The sequence below is a fragment of the Heterodontus francisci genome, chromosome 12, assembly GCF_036365525.1.
Source record: "Heterodontus francisci isolate sHetFra1 chromosome 12, sHetFra1.hap1, whole genome shotgun sequence".
Lineage (NCBI taxonomy): Eukaryota > Metazoa > Chordata > Chondrichthyes > Heterodontiformes > Heterodontidae > Heterodontus > Heterodontus francisci.
The window spans coordinates 79,040,295-79,056,193 of NC_090382.1; the positions used below are offsets into that span (position 1 = coordinate 79,040,295).

A 15,899-nucleotide genomic window follows, 5' to 3' on the forward strand; every position below is an offset into this window, starting at 1 on the left:
ACATCTACAGTATTTTGCAGGAACCAAAACTGAAGGACACAGATTCCTTCCATGTCTCTTTAGAAGATGCAGGAATGAGCTAAAATGTGTCTGTCTGTCAAGATTGCAGTTTGTCAGATATAGCTCCAAAGGACAGTCTTCTTTGCCCCTTTTTATATTGACAGGTTGACAAGGTTCTTTAGAAATTCATAACTTCATTCCAAAATCAATAGCCTGTGCAAAATGAAACCAATCACAAATTATGTAATAATTGGAAAATTGTGCTTTAAACTCTCTCAAGCCAGCTGAGGTACACAATGTAAAACTTCATAACATATGTAATGATATAAAACAATAGTTGATTTAAAATAGCTCCAGACCAAACAAAACAATACTGTCACCTGAGTCAGGAAGTTTAAGCCCCATTCGAGAGACCTGAGCACAAAACATAGGCTGATGCTCCAATGCAGCACTGAGAAAGCACAAAACATTGACCAGGGCCACATCCACCCTCTGTGCACTATTGCCTGAAGAGCAAGAGAATTCTCCCCAGCATCCTTGCCAAAATCTCTCTCATCCAACATCACTTAAGCAGAGTATGTCATTATCACACGTCAATTTGGGGGACCTTGTGTGCAAATTGGCTGCCACTTTTCCTACAGTGACTACACTTCAAAGGTACTTAATTGACCACAAAGTACTTTGGACGTCCCAAAACCGTAAAAGGTGCTATTGAAATACAAGGCTACCTTCTTGAAGAATGAAGTCTCTGCTGTCAACCTGCCTGCTTGCCATTAAATTGTAGCGGAGTTTAAATTTCCTCCAACATCAGGAATATTATATAACCAATACGAGGGAAAAACATACTTGACCTCGTCCTCACCAATCTGCCTGCTGCAGATGCTTCTGTCCATGACTGTATTGGTAGGAGTGACCACTGCACAGTCCTTGTGGAGACGAAGTCCCGCCTTCACATTGGGGATACCGTCTGGCGTGTTGTGTGGCACGATCACCGTGCTAAATGGGATAGATTTCAAACAGATCTAGCAATGCAAAACTGGGCATCCATGAGGCGCTGTGGGCCATCAGCAGCAGCAGAATTGTACTCAACCACAATCTGTATACCTCATGGCCCGGCATATCCCCCACTCCACCATTACCATCAAGCCAGGAGACCAACCCTGGTTCAATGAAGAGTGCAGGAGGGCATGCCAGGAGCAGCACCAGGCATACCTCAAGATGGTGTCAACCTGGTGAAGCTACAACACAGGACTATCTATCTGCATGCCTAACTGCGTAAGCAGCATACGAAAGACAGAGCTAAGCGATCCCATAACCAATGGATCAGGTCGAAGCTCTGAAATCCTGCCACATACAGCCGTGAATGGTGGTGGACAATTAAACAACTAACTGGAGGAGGTGGCTCCACAAATATCCCCATCCTCAATGATGGGGGAGCCCAGCACATCAGTGCGAAAGATAAGGCTGAAGCATTTGCAACAATCTTCAGCCAGAAGTGCCGAGTTGATGATCCATCTCGGCCTCCTCCTGAAGTCCCCAGCAGCACAAATGCCAGACCTCCGCCAATTCGATTCACTCCGTGTGATATCAAGAAATGACTGCAAAAGATATGGGCCCTGACAATATTTTGGCAATAGGACTGAAGACCTGTGCTCCAGAATTTGCCGCGCCCCTAGCCAAGCTGTTCCAGTACAGCTACAACACTGGCATCTACCCTGCAATGTGGAAATTCCTGCACACAAAAAGCAGGACAAGTCCAACCCGGCCAATTACCGCACCATCAGCCTACTCTCAATCATCAGTAAAGTGATGGAAGGTGTCATCAACAGTGCCATCAAGCGACACTTGCTTAGCAATAACCTGCGCAGTGACGCTTAGTTAGGGTTCCGCCAGGGATACTCAGCTCCTGACCTCATTACAGCCTTGGTTCAAACATGGACAAAAGAGCTGAACTCAAAAGGTGAGGCGAGAGTGACTGCCCTTGACATCAAGGCAGCATTTGACAGAGTATGGCATCAAGGAGCCCTAGCAAAACTGAGGTCAATGGGAATCAGGGGGAAAACCCTCCACTGGCTGGAGTCATAGCTGGCGCAAAGGAAGATGGTTGTGGTTGTTGGAGGTCAATCATCTGAGCTCCAGGACATCACTGCAGGAGTTCCTCAGGGTAGTGTCCTAGGCCCAACCATCTTCAGCTGCTTCATCAATGACCTTCCTTCAATCATAAGGTCAGAAGTGGGGATGTTCGCTGATGATTGCACAATGTTCAGCACCATTCGTGACTCCTCAGATACCGAAGCAGTCTGTGTAGAAATGCAGCAAGACCTGGACAATATCCAGGCTTGGGCTGATAAGTGGCAAGTAACATTCGTACCACACAAATGCCAGGCAATGACCATCTCCATCAAGAGAGAATCTAACCATCTGTTGTCGACATTTAACGGCATTACCATCGCTGAATCCCCCACTATCAGCATCCTAGGGGCTACCATTGACCAGAAACTGAACTGGAGTAGCCATATAAATACCGTGGCTACAAGTGCAGGTCAGAGGCTAGGAATCCTGAGGTGAGTAACTCACCTCCTGACTCCCCAAAGCCTGTCCACCATCTACAAGGCACAAGTCAGAAGTGTGATGGAATACTCTCCACTTGCCTGGATGGGTGCAGCTCCAACAACACTCAAGAAGCTCGACACCATCCAGGACAAAGCAGCCCGCTTGATTGGCACCCCATCTACAAACATTCACTCCCTCCACCACCGATGCACAGTGGCAGCAGTGTGTACCATCTACAAGATGCACTGCAGCAATGCACCGACTGCTTAGACAGCACCTTCCAAACCCGCAACCTCTACCAACTAGAAAGACAAGGGCAGCAAATACATGGGATCACCACCTGCAAGGTCCCCTCCAAGTCACACACCATCCTGACTTGGAACTATATCGTCGTTCCTTCACTGTCGCTGGGTCAAAATCCTGGAACTCCCTGCCGAACAGCACTGTGGGTATAGTTACCCCAAATGGACTGCAGCGGTTCAAGAAGGCAACTCACCACCACCTTCTCAAGGGCAATTAGGAATGGGCAATAAATGCTGGCCTGGCCAGCGTCGCCCACATCCCATGAATGAATAAAAAAAAATATTGAAACTTCTGTTTCCATTTTCTACCAAAATTCCTTGCCCCTCGTCACTGACCATACCAACCCCCCCCCCCACCACTCAGTCAGCTTGAACCAAGCCACACAAAACCTTGGTAGCCTCTTCGACCTACAGCTGAGGTTCAAACTCCACATCCTGTCCACCACGAAGACTACTTACTTTCACACTTCAAAACCACCCATAGCTGCAATTACTTCAGCCACAGCACTACCAAAATACTTTGGTTTTTTTGCTACATTCAATTTATCCAATGATCACCTTGAAAATCTCCTATCCTCCACCTTCCATGCATGGACATATAAAACCTCAACTGCTCATTTCCTGCCTCATGCTCTGTCACTCACCCATCACCCTATTCAATGCACTGAATGTAAAATCCTACTCCTCATCTTCAAATTCCTCCAAGGCCTCAACCAACCCAATTTTGGCAACGTCGCCAGCCTCAGATCAACCCACCAACTTCTGTCCTCGAGCTCTGGTGTTTGTGCATCTTCTCTTGCCTTTAATCCACCACTGGTGACAGCCTTCAGCTATTCTCTGGAATTTGTTACATCCCAGAAAGCCAGGCAGTGAAGGATAAAACTGGGGCCTAATCTTTGGACACATTTAGAAGCTCTTATTTAGAGATACACATCATAAACATGCACCTCTAAAACTCTACAACCACAGTTTCTGTCTGCTCCTAGTTAATGCCGACCACCTGGATATAATTAAACACAATTAATATATAATTAACAGAATTGCTTCCCTAAACCCCTCTAGCTGTGCACTTGCTGTACCACTTTTCTTGCTTTTAATCTTGCTTTCAGTCTGTTCTCCTAATGCTTCCACCATACCTTTCAGTGTGGTCCTTTGCCCCATTTATTGATCAATTTTTTTCTCACACTCAAGTGTCTTGGGAATTAAAAAAAAAAACCCTTAAAGTTACTACATAAATGCAAACTACTGTTGAAACACCCAACAAATTTGAACAGATGTGGGCAACATTTGTCCTCTTCTAGCCTGTGGGTGGGAGTGGCAGGGGTGAAAGAAAAAAGCCCTGCAGACAGTAACAGAAAATTGTGGACTTTACCCAACTCAATGATTCGATGATTCTATTAACTGGAGCACTTCAGTTAGCCCTACCAATAGTGCAAGCATGAACGTCTAGGCACCCTGCTCCAGGAAGGGGAGCTTTGGAAGAAATAAAGATTTTCCATACCTGTTTCAGCAGAGCTAGCACATAGAGGGGAAACAGCTGCAACGAGAAGGGAGCCATCACACCTGGCTGTTGCTGTTGTTGTTGGCTTAAAACTGCTGTACGATAAGTAGACAGCGAATCTATCACAGCATTAACCAAAGCATCCCTTGCATCACTCAAACTTGATGAAACTGAACGATCAACAGCTAAATCAAGAAAAGAGGCAAGACAGTGTTGCAATCATAGCCGATAGCTCACAGCATCTAGCATCAACATTAAATAGTGTAGTTTTTTGGTAGACAGTAAAAGATTGTAATGTCACAGCAATATTAAAAGCTTAAATGTCTCCTTGTAAGTTCAGCACAAAGACCCTTCAACTGCTGACTTAACAGTGGTACTAGAGTTCCTCAGATTTTTGCACATTTATTCCTTAATAAGCAGGTACCTTAAACATTTCAATAAGTAGTTCTCAAGTACCACACCTACAAAACATTAAAAAACTGATGTGATGTGTGTTCACAGTAGGATCTATAAAAAAAAATTCGAACCTCTGCTGGAGAGGGAAACAATTGCCCTACTTTCAGTACTAGACTAGCAAAGCATCACCTTCTGAATGGAAACATAATATATCATTTCAACAAGTAGTCTGCATGCACAGACTCACTACCCCATTGAATGTCAATGTGCAAGTTTGCCCCAACATATCACTGCGAGTTTAGCACACAGACCCTTCAACTGCAGGCTTAATAGTGATGCTGGGAAACACACTGGAATAGGACACTGTTACGAAAGTGCTTCCTTTAGGGGCGGCACAGTGGCGCAGTGGTTAGCACCGCAGCCTCACAGCTCCAGCGACCCGAGTTCAATTCTGGGTACTGCCTGTGCGGAGTTTGCAAGTTCTCCCTGTGACCGCGTGGGTTTTCGCCGGGTGCTCCGGTTTCCTCCCACAGCCAAAGACTTGCAGGTTTATAGGTCAATTGGCCATTATAAATTGCCCCTAGTATTGGTAGGGGGAAGGTGGGGGTGTGGTAGGAATATGGGATTAATGTAGGATGAGTATAAATGGGTGGTTGATGGTCGGCACAGACTCAGTGGGCCGAAGGGCCTGTTTCAGTGCTGTATCTCTAAGTAAAATAAAAATAAATTTAATATTTTATTTGAGGACTTGTGTTAAAACTGAGAAGATTCCATGGATGTGTTTTTTTTAAACCAAGTTCACTGAAAGGACACTTGAGATGCTGTTTGAAACAACCTGGGCTGGAAATCATGTGCTTTAAGCTCAATAAACAACAGAAACCTTGGTGACTAGGGGAAGATGTTTAGAGAAGCCACATGTCAAGGTTTATGGAGGTCAGGAGGATGACATTCTGGTTGGGGTGTGAATTGTGTTGGAGATCAACTTGCCAAGGAAAAAACACCCAGCTCACCCTCTTTCTCTACCTCCTTGAAGAAATCCAGCAAAGATCCACTGTGGGAGAGCTAAAATCCCTGGTCTACATCTCCCGAGAAGCTGGAAAATCTTGCCAAATTAATTCTCAACTCCGCCTGAAAAGAACTGCTTTAGAAAAGATCCCAATGACCCATCTCCATATATGTGGACACCAGATCCAAAGGGACAACTGACTTCATTCCATATCTTTTCTTTTTTCTTCAAGAATTAGGAAGTATTTAGCCAAAGCACACTCTTTTTTTGTAACAGACCTCTGCAGAGAGAATTTCTGCATTTTCTCCAGTGTGTGTGGGGAATTCAAAAAGGGAACTTGCTTTGTTAAGTGTTAATGCTTTGCTTCGTTACTGGATAAGTCTTATTTGATAATAAACTTATAATTTTGTTCTTTATTCAAGAAACCTGGTTGGTGTATTTTATTTTAGGATAAAGAGCATATATGATTGACCGAATTGGTAACTGGGTAAATATTTTTAAAATATATGTTGTGACCTGCGAAGAAGTGCAACTAGAAAAGATAGTGTAATCCTCCCATCTCAGTTGTAACACCACCAATCTAACTAGTGTCAGGGAAGTACTCTGTCGGGGCAAATGTAGTATTTTAAAAAAAAAATCACATGCTGTGCATGTGTAACTTTATTCTATTTTTAAACCCCAAAATTTTAATACTCTACAAAATGATGCTCTGTAATCTGTAGCAAAATTGTCCAAACGGGAAAAATCTGATGCCATTTTTATTTACATGCACAGCAAAAAAAAAAAATACAACTTTCTAAGAATTTGACCTGATTTAAATTTAAACACTTACCCATGCTGGCCAGCAGGCTTGTGACAGCCTGAACGTCAGCTCCTGCATAGATGTCTGTCAGTGAGTTCACGACAGGTAGACACAAAGTATGAACTCGAATGCGACGCTCACCTGTATTGTGGCACAACACAGCTTTAAGTTTTATATTTTAATATTGATATGAATTACTTCAAAACTCTGGACCTAGGTGGACATTAGACCAGAACATCATTAGACTAGACTGTTGTACCCTGCCCATTTAGCTGTTAGCCTATGGACACCAAGTTTGGGTTCATACAAGAAGAATGGCCATTTGATTGCCCTGAAACTTTGACTCAGCAAGGAATCTGGGTGCGTGGGTGCAGAGGTAGGAGCAGGAAACTTGTAGAGGGGAAAAAAAGTGAACAGCAGGAGCTTTAAGGTAGAATTTGAAACAATACATTTAAAACCTGCAAGGCCCCAAAGAGGTACCACCCAGGGAAACAAACGACAGCATTAAAAAATAGGGATTATGGGGAAGGGTACAAGGTGGGATTGAATATCAAATGAAAAAGAGCAAAGTTTAGGACTTAAGGGCAGTTTCGCATAGTGGCTGGAAGTGGGTCGTATGTCCCTCAGGTTTTTGTTGAGACAGCTTCTATTCACTGTGTACAAAGATTTGAATATACACAATACCACACTGAAATCACAAGTGGGTGTATGCATCACTCAGGCTCAACACACTCTGAAGGGCGACTGGGCCTGCACTTTGGGCCTCCATTGATGAAACAACTGAGGTTAACTGTCTGAAAAATTATGAAGCTGCACGGCAGTGTATCCAAATGGAAGAGGCGCAAAGGGATCTAGGGGTACAGATATACAAATCACAAAGCAGCGACGCAGGTAATAAGGCCATTAAAAAAAAGCAAATAAGCAACGGAGGTCATTTCTGAAGGGTTAGAATTGAAAGTCAGAATTCCATTAAACTTAAATCAAACCTTGGTTAGATCACAGAGAGTACTGTTCACAGCTATAAAAAGGATATGGAGGCATTGGAGAAAGTATGAAGAAAACTTACAAGTTTGATACCAGAAATGAGGGGTTATACTTATTAGGAAAAGCTGACCAGTCTGGGAGCTTTGCTCTACAAAAGAGAAGGTTGAGGGGTGAATGAAGAGATCTTCAAAATTATTAAAGGGTTTGACAGGGCAGCCATAGAGAAATAAAAACAGAAAATGCTGGAAGCACTCAGCCCAAGAACAAAAGAAATGAGGAGGAGTAGACCATATGCCTCAGCGAGCTTGCTCTGCCATTCAATATGAACCTGTCTGGTTTTGGGATTCAAATCCACTTTCTCACCCACTCCCCATATCCCTTGATTCTCTCAGAGGCCAAAAGGCTGTACCTCTGTTACAACCAGGTGAGAAAGATGTCTAGGGGTCTTTTACTGTCTTCAGCTGGTGTTATTGTAACAGGGTTTGATTTTAAACATACTGTGTTTTGAGCTCCACCTTTGGTGAATCCTTGTTCACCACTTTCCAATTATAAGACAAAGAAATGAGTATAAACAGGCTTTCTTATGTTTACAAAGTGAAATTTATTAAACCTTAAACTTAAACTCTAACATGGTTAACGCTTATGGATATACGCCACGCCCATGCTAGCATGCACACATGCAAATAGGGACAGAAAAGAGAAGAAAAAAATAAGTAGAGAGGTTTGAGGCAGTCTCTGAAGGGGTTTTCTTGTTACTGTTTGTTTCCAGCTCGCCGTAGAGTCCTTGATTATAGACAGCTCTTACTTTTCATTAGGGCCCAGTATTCTTCTTAAACCTTGTTCACTGTAGCCTTCTGATTTTAAATTCCCTGTTGGAAGTTCAAACTCAAAAAACTCCAAGTCAGCTAGTCATGTGACCAAACTGGTCTTACCACTTTTTTCTGAGTATTGGGGAAGCAAGGACTGGGCTCTTTGTTCTAACACTGTCTGGTAGCATACAAATGTCTTTCCAGTCATGGGCTCCAATTGTTTTTCAAAGCAAGTTCTTTCTTCACCAACAATAGTTTAAAATCAGTGTTCACGTGGCAAAATTAGTTTTCCTCATTTTTGGCAGGTGGGGGGCTTGCCTGACACTCAGCCTTAAATATATTCAATGATGGCACATCCACAATCCTCTGGGGCAGAGAATTTCAAAGATTCACAATCCTGTGAGTGAAGGAATTTCTCCTCATTTCAGTTCTAAATAATTGGCCCCTTCTCCTGAAACTGCTGCCCCTTGTTCTAGATTCCCCAGCCAGAGGAAATGATGTCTCAATATCAACCCTGTCAAGCCCCTTCATAATCTTGAATGTTTCAATGAGAACACCTCTCATTCTTCAAAACTCCAGAGAATTTTTAATTCATTTGTGGGATGTGGGCGTCGCTGGCTAGGCCAGCATTTATTGCCCATCCCTAATTACCCCTGAACTGAGTGGCTTGCTGGGCCATTTCAGAGAGCATTTTAAGAGTCAACCACATTGCTGTGGGTCTGGAATCACATGTAGGTCAGACCAGGTAAGCATGGCAGATTTCCTTCGTAAAGGACATTAGTGAACCAGATGGGTTTTTACAACAATTGACAATGGTTTTGTGGTCACTGTTAGACTAATTTTTTTAATTCCCAGATTAATTGAATTCAAATTTCACCATCTGCCATGGTAGGATTCAAACCCATGTCCCCAGAGCAGTAGCCTGGGTCTCTGGGTTACTAGACCAGTGACATTATCACTAGGCCACCGCCTCCCCTTATACAAAGACCTAATTTACTCAGCCTCTCATCATAGCGACAATCTAGTGAACCCTTGCTTCAAAAGCAAGTATATTCTTCCTTAAATATGGAGACCAAAATTGCACAGTGGGCTGGATTTTATTAGCAGTACTCTTTGAAATCAGCGGCCTTCTGACAGAGAACTGCCGCCGCTAAGCCCCTGCGATATTACATGCGGGGACTCATTTAAATAGAAGGGGTGGAGTGGCCGCCACCAGTGATATAGAGGAGCAGCCGTCGCGTTCCCGGCAACGGTGTCCGGTGCCACTGTGTAGGCGCCATTTTTAAAGGGCTTCAAGCCCTTCAGTGGCATTTTAATATTTAAAGGTCCCAGTCTCCACGAGATAAAAATAAATGTTTATTTCAACTATAAATCCCACCTCCCACCACCCCCCCAAATGGGTAATTTATATATAAATTGTCCTCTCCCCCCATAAAACTGTTATCAATACTCCAACTTACCCCACCCTCCCTTGGAAATTTGTTCCCTTTTTCCCTGCTCTCCCACCCTTCCAGCCCTGATAATTTCATTCCTCCTCCCTCCCCACCAGGTTCTCACCTCAGAACTCCGGATGAAGGCCCTGCCGCCGGTAATATGTGGCGGGCCCTTCTCAACGTCGGGGGTCGAGACAGACCTCTCCCCGGAGAATTTTACCGCCGCCCCCACCCCCCTCCACAATCCACGCGTCGAGGGGCTGGTAAAATTCAGCCCAATATTCCAGGTGTGGTCTCACCAAAGCCATGCACAATTGTGGCAAGACTTCTTTATTCTTGTTCTCCAATCCCCTTACGATAAAGGCTAACATGCCATTTGCTTTCCTAGCTGCTTGCTGTACCTGCATGCTAACCTTCTGTATTGCTTGTATGAGTACACCCAAGTCTCTGAACATCAACATATACAAGTTTCACGCCTTTTAAAAAAATTCTGCTTTTCTATTCTTACGACCAAAGTAAATAACCTCATACTTCCCCACATGAAACTCCATCTGCCACCTTGTTGCTCACTCACTTAATCTGTTCACAACTCTTTGCAGCCTCTGTGTCTTCCTCACAGCTTGCATTCCCACCTAGCTTTGTATCGTCAGCAACCTTAGATACATTACTCTGTCACTTCGTCTAATTCATTAATAGAAATTGTAAATAGCCGAGGTCCCAGCATTGATCCTTGCAGCACTCCACTAGCCACAGCCTGCCAACTGGAAATGCCCCATTTATCCTTACTCTCTGCTTCCTGTTTGTTAACAAATTTCTATCCATGCTAATATATCACCCCCAACTCCATGAGCCCTTTTCTTGTTTATTTATTTAGAGATACAGCACTGAAACAGGCCCTTCGGCCCACCGAGTCTGTGCCGACCATCAACCACCCATTTATACTAAACCCACATTAATCCCATATTCCTAACACATCCCCACCTTCCCCTACCACCTACCTATACTAAGGGCAATTTATAATGGCCAATTTACCTATCAACCTGCAAGTCTTTGGCTGTGGGAGGAAACCGGAGCACCTGGCGAAAACCCACGCGGTCACAGGAAGAATTTACTGCACAGGCAGTACGCAGAACCGAACCCGGGTCGCTGGAGCTGTGAGGCTGCGGTGCTAGCCACTGCGCCGCCCGCACAGTGTATTAACATTGTGTGGTACCTCAATCACAGAATCGTTAAAGCGTAGGAGGCGGCCATTCGGCCCATTGTGTCTGCACCCGCTCGCCAAAAGAGCAATTCACCTAGTGCCACTCCCCCACTTTCTCCCCGTAACCCTTTTCATCGAACAGTCCAATTCCCTTTTGAATGCTTCAATTGAACCTGCCTTCACCGCTCTCTCAGGCACTGCATTCCAGACCTTAACCATTCGCTGCATGGAAGTTTTCCTAATGCTACACAATGGCGCAGAGATTTGCACCACAGCCTCACAGCTCCAGCGACCCAGGTTCAATTCTGGGTACTGCCTGTGCGGAGTTTGCAAGTTCTCCCAGTGAACCGCGTGGGTTTTCGCCGGGTGCTCCGGTTTCCTCCCACAGCCAAAGACTTGCAGGTTGATAGGTAAATTGGCCATTATAAATTGCCCCTAGTATAGGTAGGTGGTAGGGGAATATAGAGAAGGTGGGGATGTGGTAGGAATATGGGATTAGTGTAGGCTTAGTATAAATGGGTGGTTGATGGTCGGCACAGACTCTGTGGGCCGAAGGGCCTGTTTCAGTGCTGTATCTCTAAATAAATAAAAATAAAAACTTTTGCTTCTTTTGCCAATCACTTTAAATCCGTGCCCTCCTCTTCTCAATCCTTGTATGAAAGAGAACAGTTTCTCCCTATCTACTCCATCCAGACCCATGATTTTGAATACCTCTATAAAATCTCCTCTCCAAGGAAAACAGTCCCAACTTCTCCAATCTATCTTCATAACTGCAGTTCCTCATCCCTGGAACCACTCTCATGAATCTTTTCTTTTCTTCCTTGGTAAAGACAGATGCAAAGTATTCATTTAATACTTCAGCTATGCCCTCTGCCTCCATGTGAAAATACCCCTGTTGGTCCCTAATCAGCCCCACTCCTCCTTTGACCACCCTTTTACTATTCATAGGTCTATAGAAAACTTTAGGATTCCCTTTTATATAAGCTGTCAGTCTCTGTTCATACTCTTTCTTTGTTTCTCTTATTTGCTTTTTCACTTCCCCTCTGAACCTTCTACAATCAGCCCGGTTCTCAATAGTATTCTCCACCTGGCAGGTGTCATAAGCACACATTTTCTTCTTTACCTTAATCTCAAACTCTTTTGTCATTCAGGGAGCTCTGAATTTGTTAACCCTACTTTTCCCCTTCGAAGGAACATGCCTTGACTATGCCTAAACTATCTCTTCTTTGAAGGTAGCCCATTGTTCAGCTACCGTTTTTCCTGCTAACCTTTGACTCCAATTTATTCATTCCAGATCTGTTCTTAGCCCAGTAAAGTTGGCTTTCCCCCAGTTAATTATTCTTACGCTGAATCGATCTTTGTCCTTTTCCAGTCAGCCTAAACCTTGATACAATGACTGTCCCCTAAATGTTCTCCTACTGACACTTGATCCATTTGGCCCACCTCATTCTCAAAAACCAGGTCTAGCAGTGCCTCCTTTCTCTTTTGACGAGAAACGTACTGCTGTCGAAAATTTTCCTGAACACGCTCTAGGAACCCTTGCCCCTCACTGCCCTTAACACTACAACTATCCCAATCTATGCTTGGATAATTAAAGTCCCCCATTATAACAACCCTATATTTTTTGCACCTCTCTAATTTCCTTGCAGATTTGTTCCTCTACATCCTTCACACTAGTTGGTGGCCTATAGACAAGATCGAGGAATGTAACTGCTCTTTTTTGTTCCTTAGCTCTAGCCAAATAGATTCTATCCTCCATCCCTCTGGGACATCTTTTTTCTCCAACACTGCAATGCACTCCTTAATCAATACTGCCACCCCTCCCCCTTTTTTCCCCTTTCTCATCTTTCCTGAACACCTTGTATCCAGGAATATTTAATATCCAGTCTTGCCCTTCTTTGAACCAGGTCTCTTATAGACACATCATATTTGCATGCGTCAATCTGCATCTGTAACCCATCAACCTTATTAACACTGTGTGCATTTACATACATGCACATTAACCCTGATTTAGACTATTACTTTCTCCCTTACTCTGACCCAATCTAACAACTTACCATTCTCTGCTCCAGTGCAATCTATCTTTCCCAGTATTCTGTGCACCTTGGTATTCCTCTCTGATATTTCCTCCTGGTTCCCACAATCCTGCCAATTTAGTTTAAACCCTCCCCAATAGCACTAGCAAATCTCCCCGCAAGGATATTTGTCCCAGCTCTGCTCAGGTGCAACCCATCCGGCCTGTATAGGTCCCACCGTCTCCAGAAGTAGTCCCAGGAACTTAAAGCCCTCCCCCCTCTTACACCATCTTTCCTGCCACGCATTCACCTACACTATCCTCCTATTTCTACATTCACGTGTGCATAGTATTGGGAGTAATGCAACAATTACTACTTTGAGGTGTTGCTTCCTAATTTCTTAGCTAGCTCACTAAACACTTTCTTCAGGACCACATCCCTCTTCCTACCGATTTCATTGGTACCAATGTGGACCACGACTGCTGGCTGCTCACCCTCCCCCTTCAGGGTGCTCAACAGCCGTCAGCAACATCCTTGACCCTGGCACCAGGGAGGCAACACCATCCTGGACTCATGTCTGTGATCACAGAAACAAACACTTGTCTGTTCCGCTGACTATTGAATCTCCTATCACTATCGCTCTTCCAGTACTTTTTTGTGCCCCCCTGCGCAGCTGAGGCAGCCGTGATGCCATGGCTTTGGCTCTGGCTGCACTCCCCAGATGAACCATCACTTTCCTCAGTATTCAGAATTGAATTTCAGTTGGACAGTGAGACGTATTCAGAGGTCTCCTGCACTACCTACCTGTTCCTTCTTGACTGTCCGGCAGTCACCCATTCCCTCTCTCCCTGCATACCCTTAAGCTGCAGAGCGACCACATCTATAAACATGCTATCCACGAAGCTCTCATCCTCACGAATCCACCGCAGTGTTGCCAGCTGCTGCTCAAGTTCTGAAACCCAGAGGTCAAGCTGCTGCAACTGACGACACTTCTTGCACATATGGTTATCCAGGCTACGAGAAGCATCCTGGAGTTGCCACATAGCACAGGATATGCACTTGAGGTTGGAGCAGCCCTGCCATTCCTTTATCTGTTAGTTAATAACCTTGATACTGCTAATAAGCCTTTACCGATACTAATAAACTTACTACTATTAACAAACCTTACTAAGGACCAACAGGAGGAGTAGTAGGCGCAGGCGGGTAGTGCAGGGGTCCCCTGTGGCCATCCCTCTCTCAAACAGATATACCGCTTTGGATACTGTGGGGGGGGGGGGGGCGTGGGGGGGGGGGGGGGGAAGATAGCTTCCCAGGGGAAAGCAGCAAGAGCCAAGTTCGTGGCACCACGGATGGCTCTGCTGCACAGAAGCAGGTGAAAAAGAGTGACGAGCCATACTGATAGGGGATTTAATTCTAAGGGAAACAGACAAGCATTTCCGTGGCCGCAAACGAGACTCCAGAATGGTATGTTGCCTCCCTGGTGCTAGGGTCAAGGATGTCTTGGAGCGGCTGCAGGATATTCTGAAGGGAAAGGGTGAACAGTCAGGTTGTGGTACACATTGGTACCAACGACATAGGGAGAAAGAGGGATGAGGTCCTGCAACAAGAATTTAGGGAGCTAGGTAGCAGATTAAAATGTAGGACCTCAAAGGTTGTCATCTCTGGATTACTCCCGGTGCCAGGTGCTAGTGCGTATAGGAATAGGAGGATAAAGCAGATGAATGCGTGGCTGAGGTGGTGGTGCAGGAGGGAGGGCTTTAGTTTCCTGGATCACTGGGTCTGTTTCTGGCAAAGGTGGGACCTGTACAAATTGGACGGGTTGCACCTGAACGGGACCAACATCTTTGCTGGGAGGTTTGCTAGTGCTGTTGGGGGGGTTTAAACTAATTTGGCCGGGGGAAGGGCTACAGAGTGGAGTTACAGTAGGGGGTGATGCACAGTTAGTCAAATATAGAAGAGAAACAGAGTCAGTCTGGAAGGCAGAGCAAATACAGACCTGTTAAGGTACAAGTGAAAAATGCAAGGCTGGATTGCATCTATTTTAATGCAAGGAGTCTTACTAGTAAGACAGATGAATTGAGGGCATTGATTAGCACATGGCATTATGATGTTATTGCTATCAGAGACATAGTTGAGGGAAGGGCAGGACTGGCAGCTCAATATTCCAGAGTATAGAATCTTCAGGCATGACAAGGGAGTCAATTACTGCAGTAAGGAGGGATGATATCGTAGAAAGTTCCTCAAATGAGGCCATATGGGCAGAACTTAAAAACAAAAAGGGGGCAATCACTTAGCTGGGAGTGTACTAGAGTCCTCTAAACAGTCAGGGAGAGATAGAGGAGCAGATATGTAGGCAAATCTCAGAAAGGTGTAAAAATAATAGGGTAAAAATAGTCGGGGATTTCAACTTCCCGGATAGCAACTAGGATAGTCTTTGTGCAAAAGGCTTAAAGGGGACGGAATTGTTAAAATGCATACAGGAGAGCCTTTTGAGCCAGTAGGTAGAAAGTCCTGCAAGAGAAGGGGCAGTACTGGACCTAATCCTAGGGAATGAAGCCAGACAAGTGGTAGAAGTGTCAGTGGGGGAACATTTCGGGGATAGTGACGATAACTCTAAGATTTAAGGTAGTTATGGAAAAGGACAAAGATGAATCGGAAATAAAGGTACTGAATTAGGCGAAGGTCGATTTTAAGATGATAAAACAGGATCGGGCCAAAGTGGACTGGAAGCAGCTACTTGTAGGAAAGTATACATCAGACCAGTGGGAGTCAAAGAGGAAATAGTGAGCGTTCAGAGCCAACATGTACCCATTAAGGTGAAGGGTAGGACCAACAAATTCAGGGAACCCTGGATGTCAAGGGATACAGAGGATTTTGGATCAGGGAAAAAAAAAGGA

At 44.7% G+C, this 15,899-nt stretch overlaps 1 protein-coding gene across 2 annotated transcripts in view; it reads right to left on the reverse strand.

Moving 5' to 3' along the window:
• Positions 1-15,899, reverse strand: part of sec24a (SEC24 homolog A, COPII coat complex component) — a 90,114-nt gene that overhangs the window by 18,958 nt on the left and 55,257 nt on the right. For both annotated transcript variants that reach the window (XM_068043706.1, XM_068043705.1), the window contains 2 exons: positions 6,591-6,701; positions 4,357-4,541 (listed from right to left, as the gene is read on the reverse strand). In XM_068043706.1, the coding sequence (XP_067899807.1) occupies positions 4,357-4,541; positions 6,591-6,701 (296 nt within the window). The remainder of the gene's footprint in view (positions 1-4,356; positions 4,542-6,590; positions 6,702-15,899) is intronic.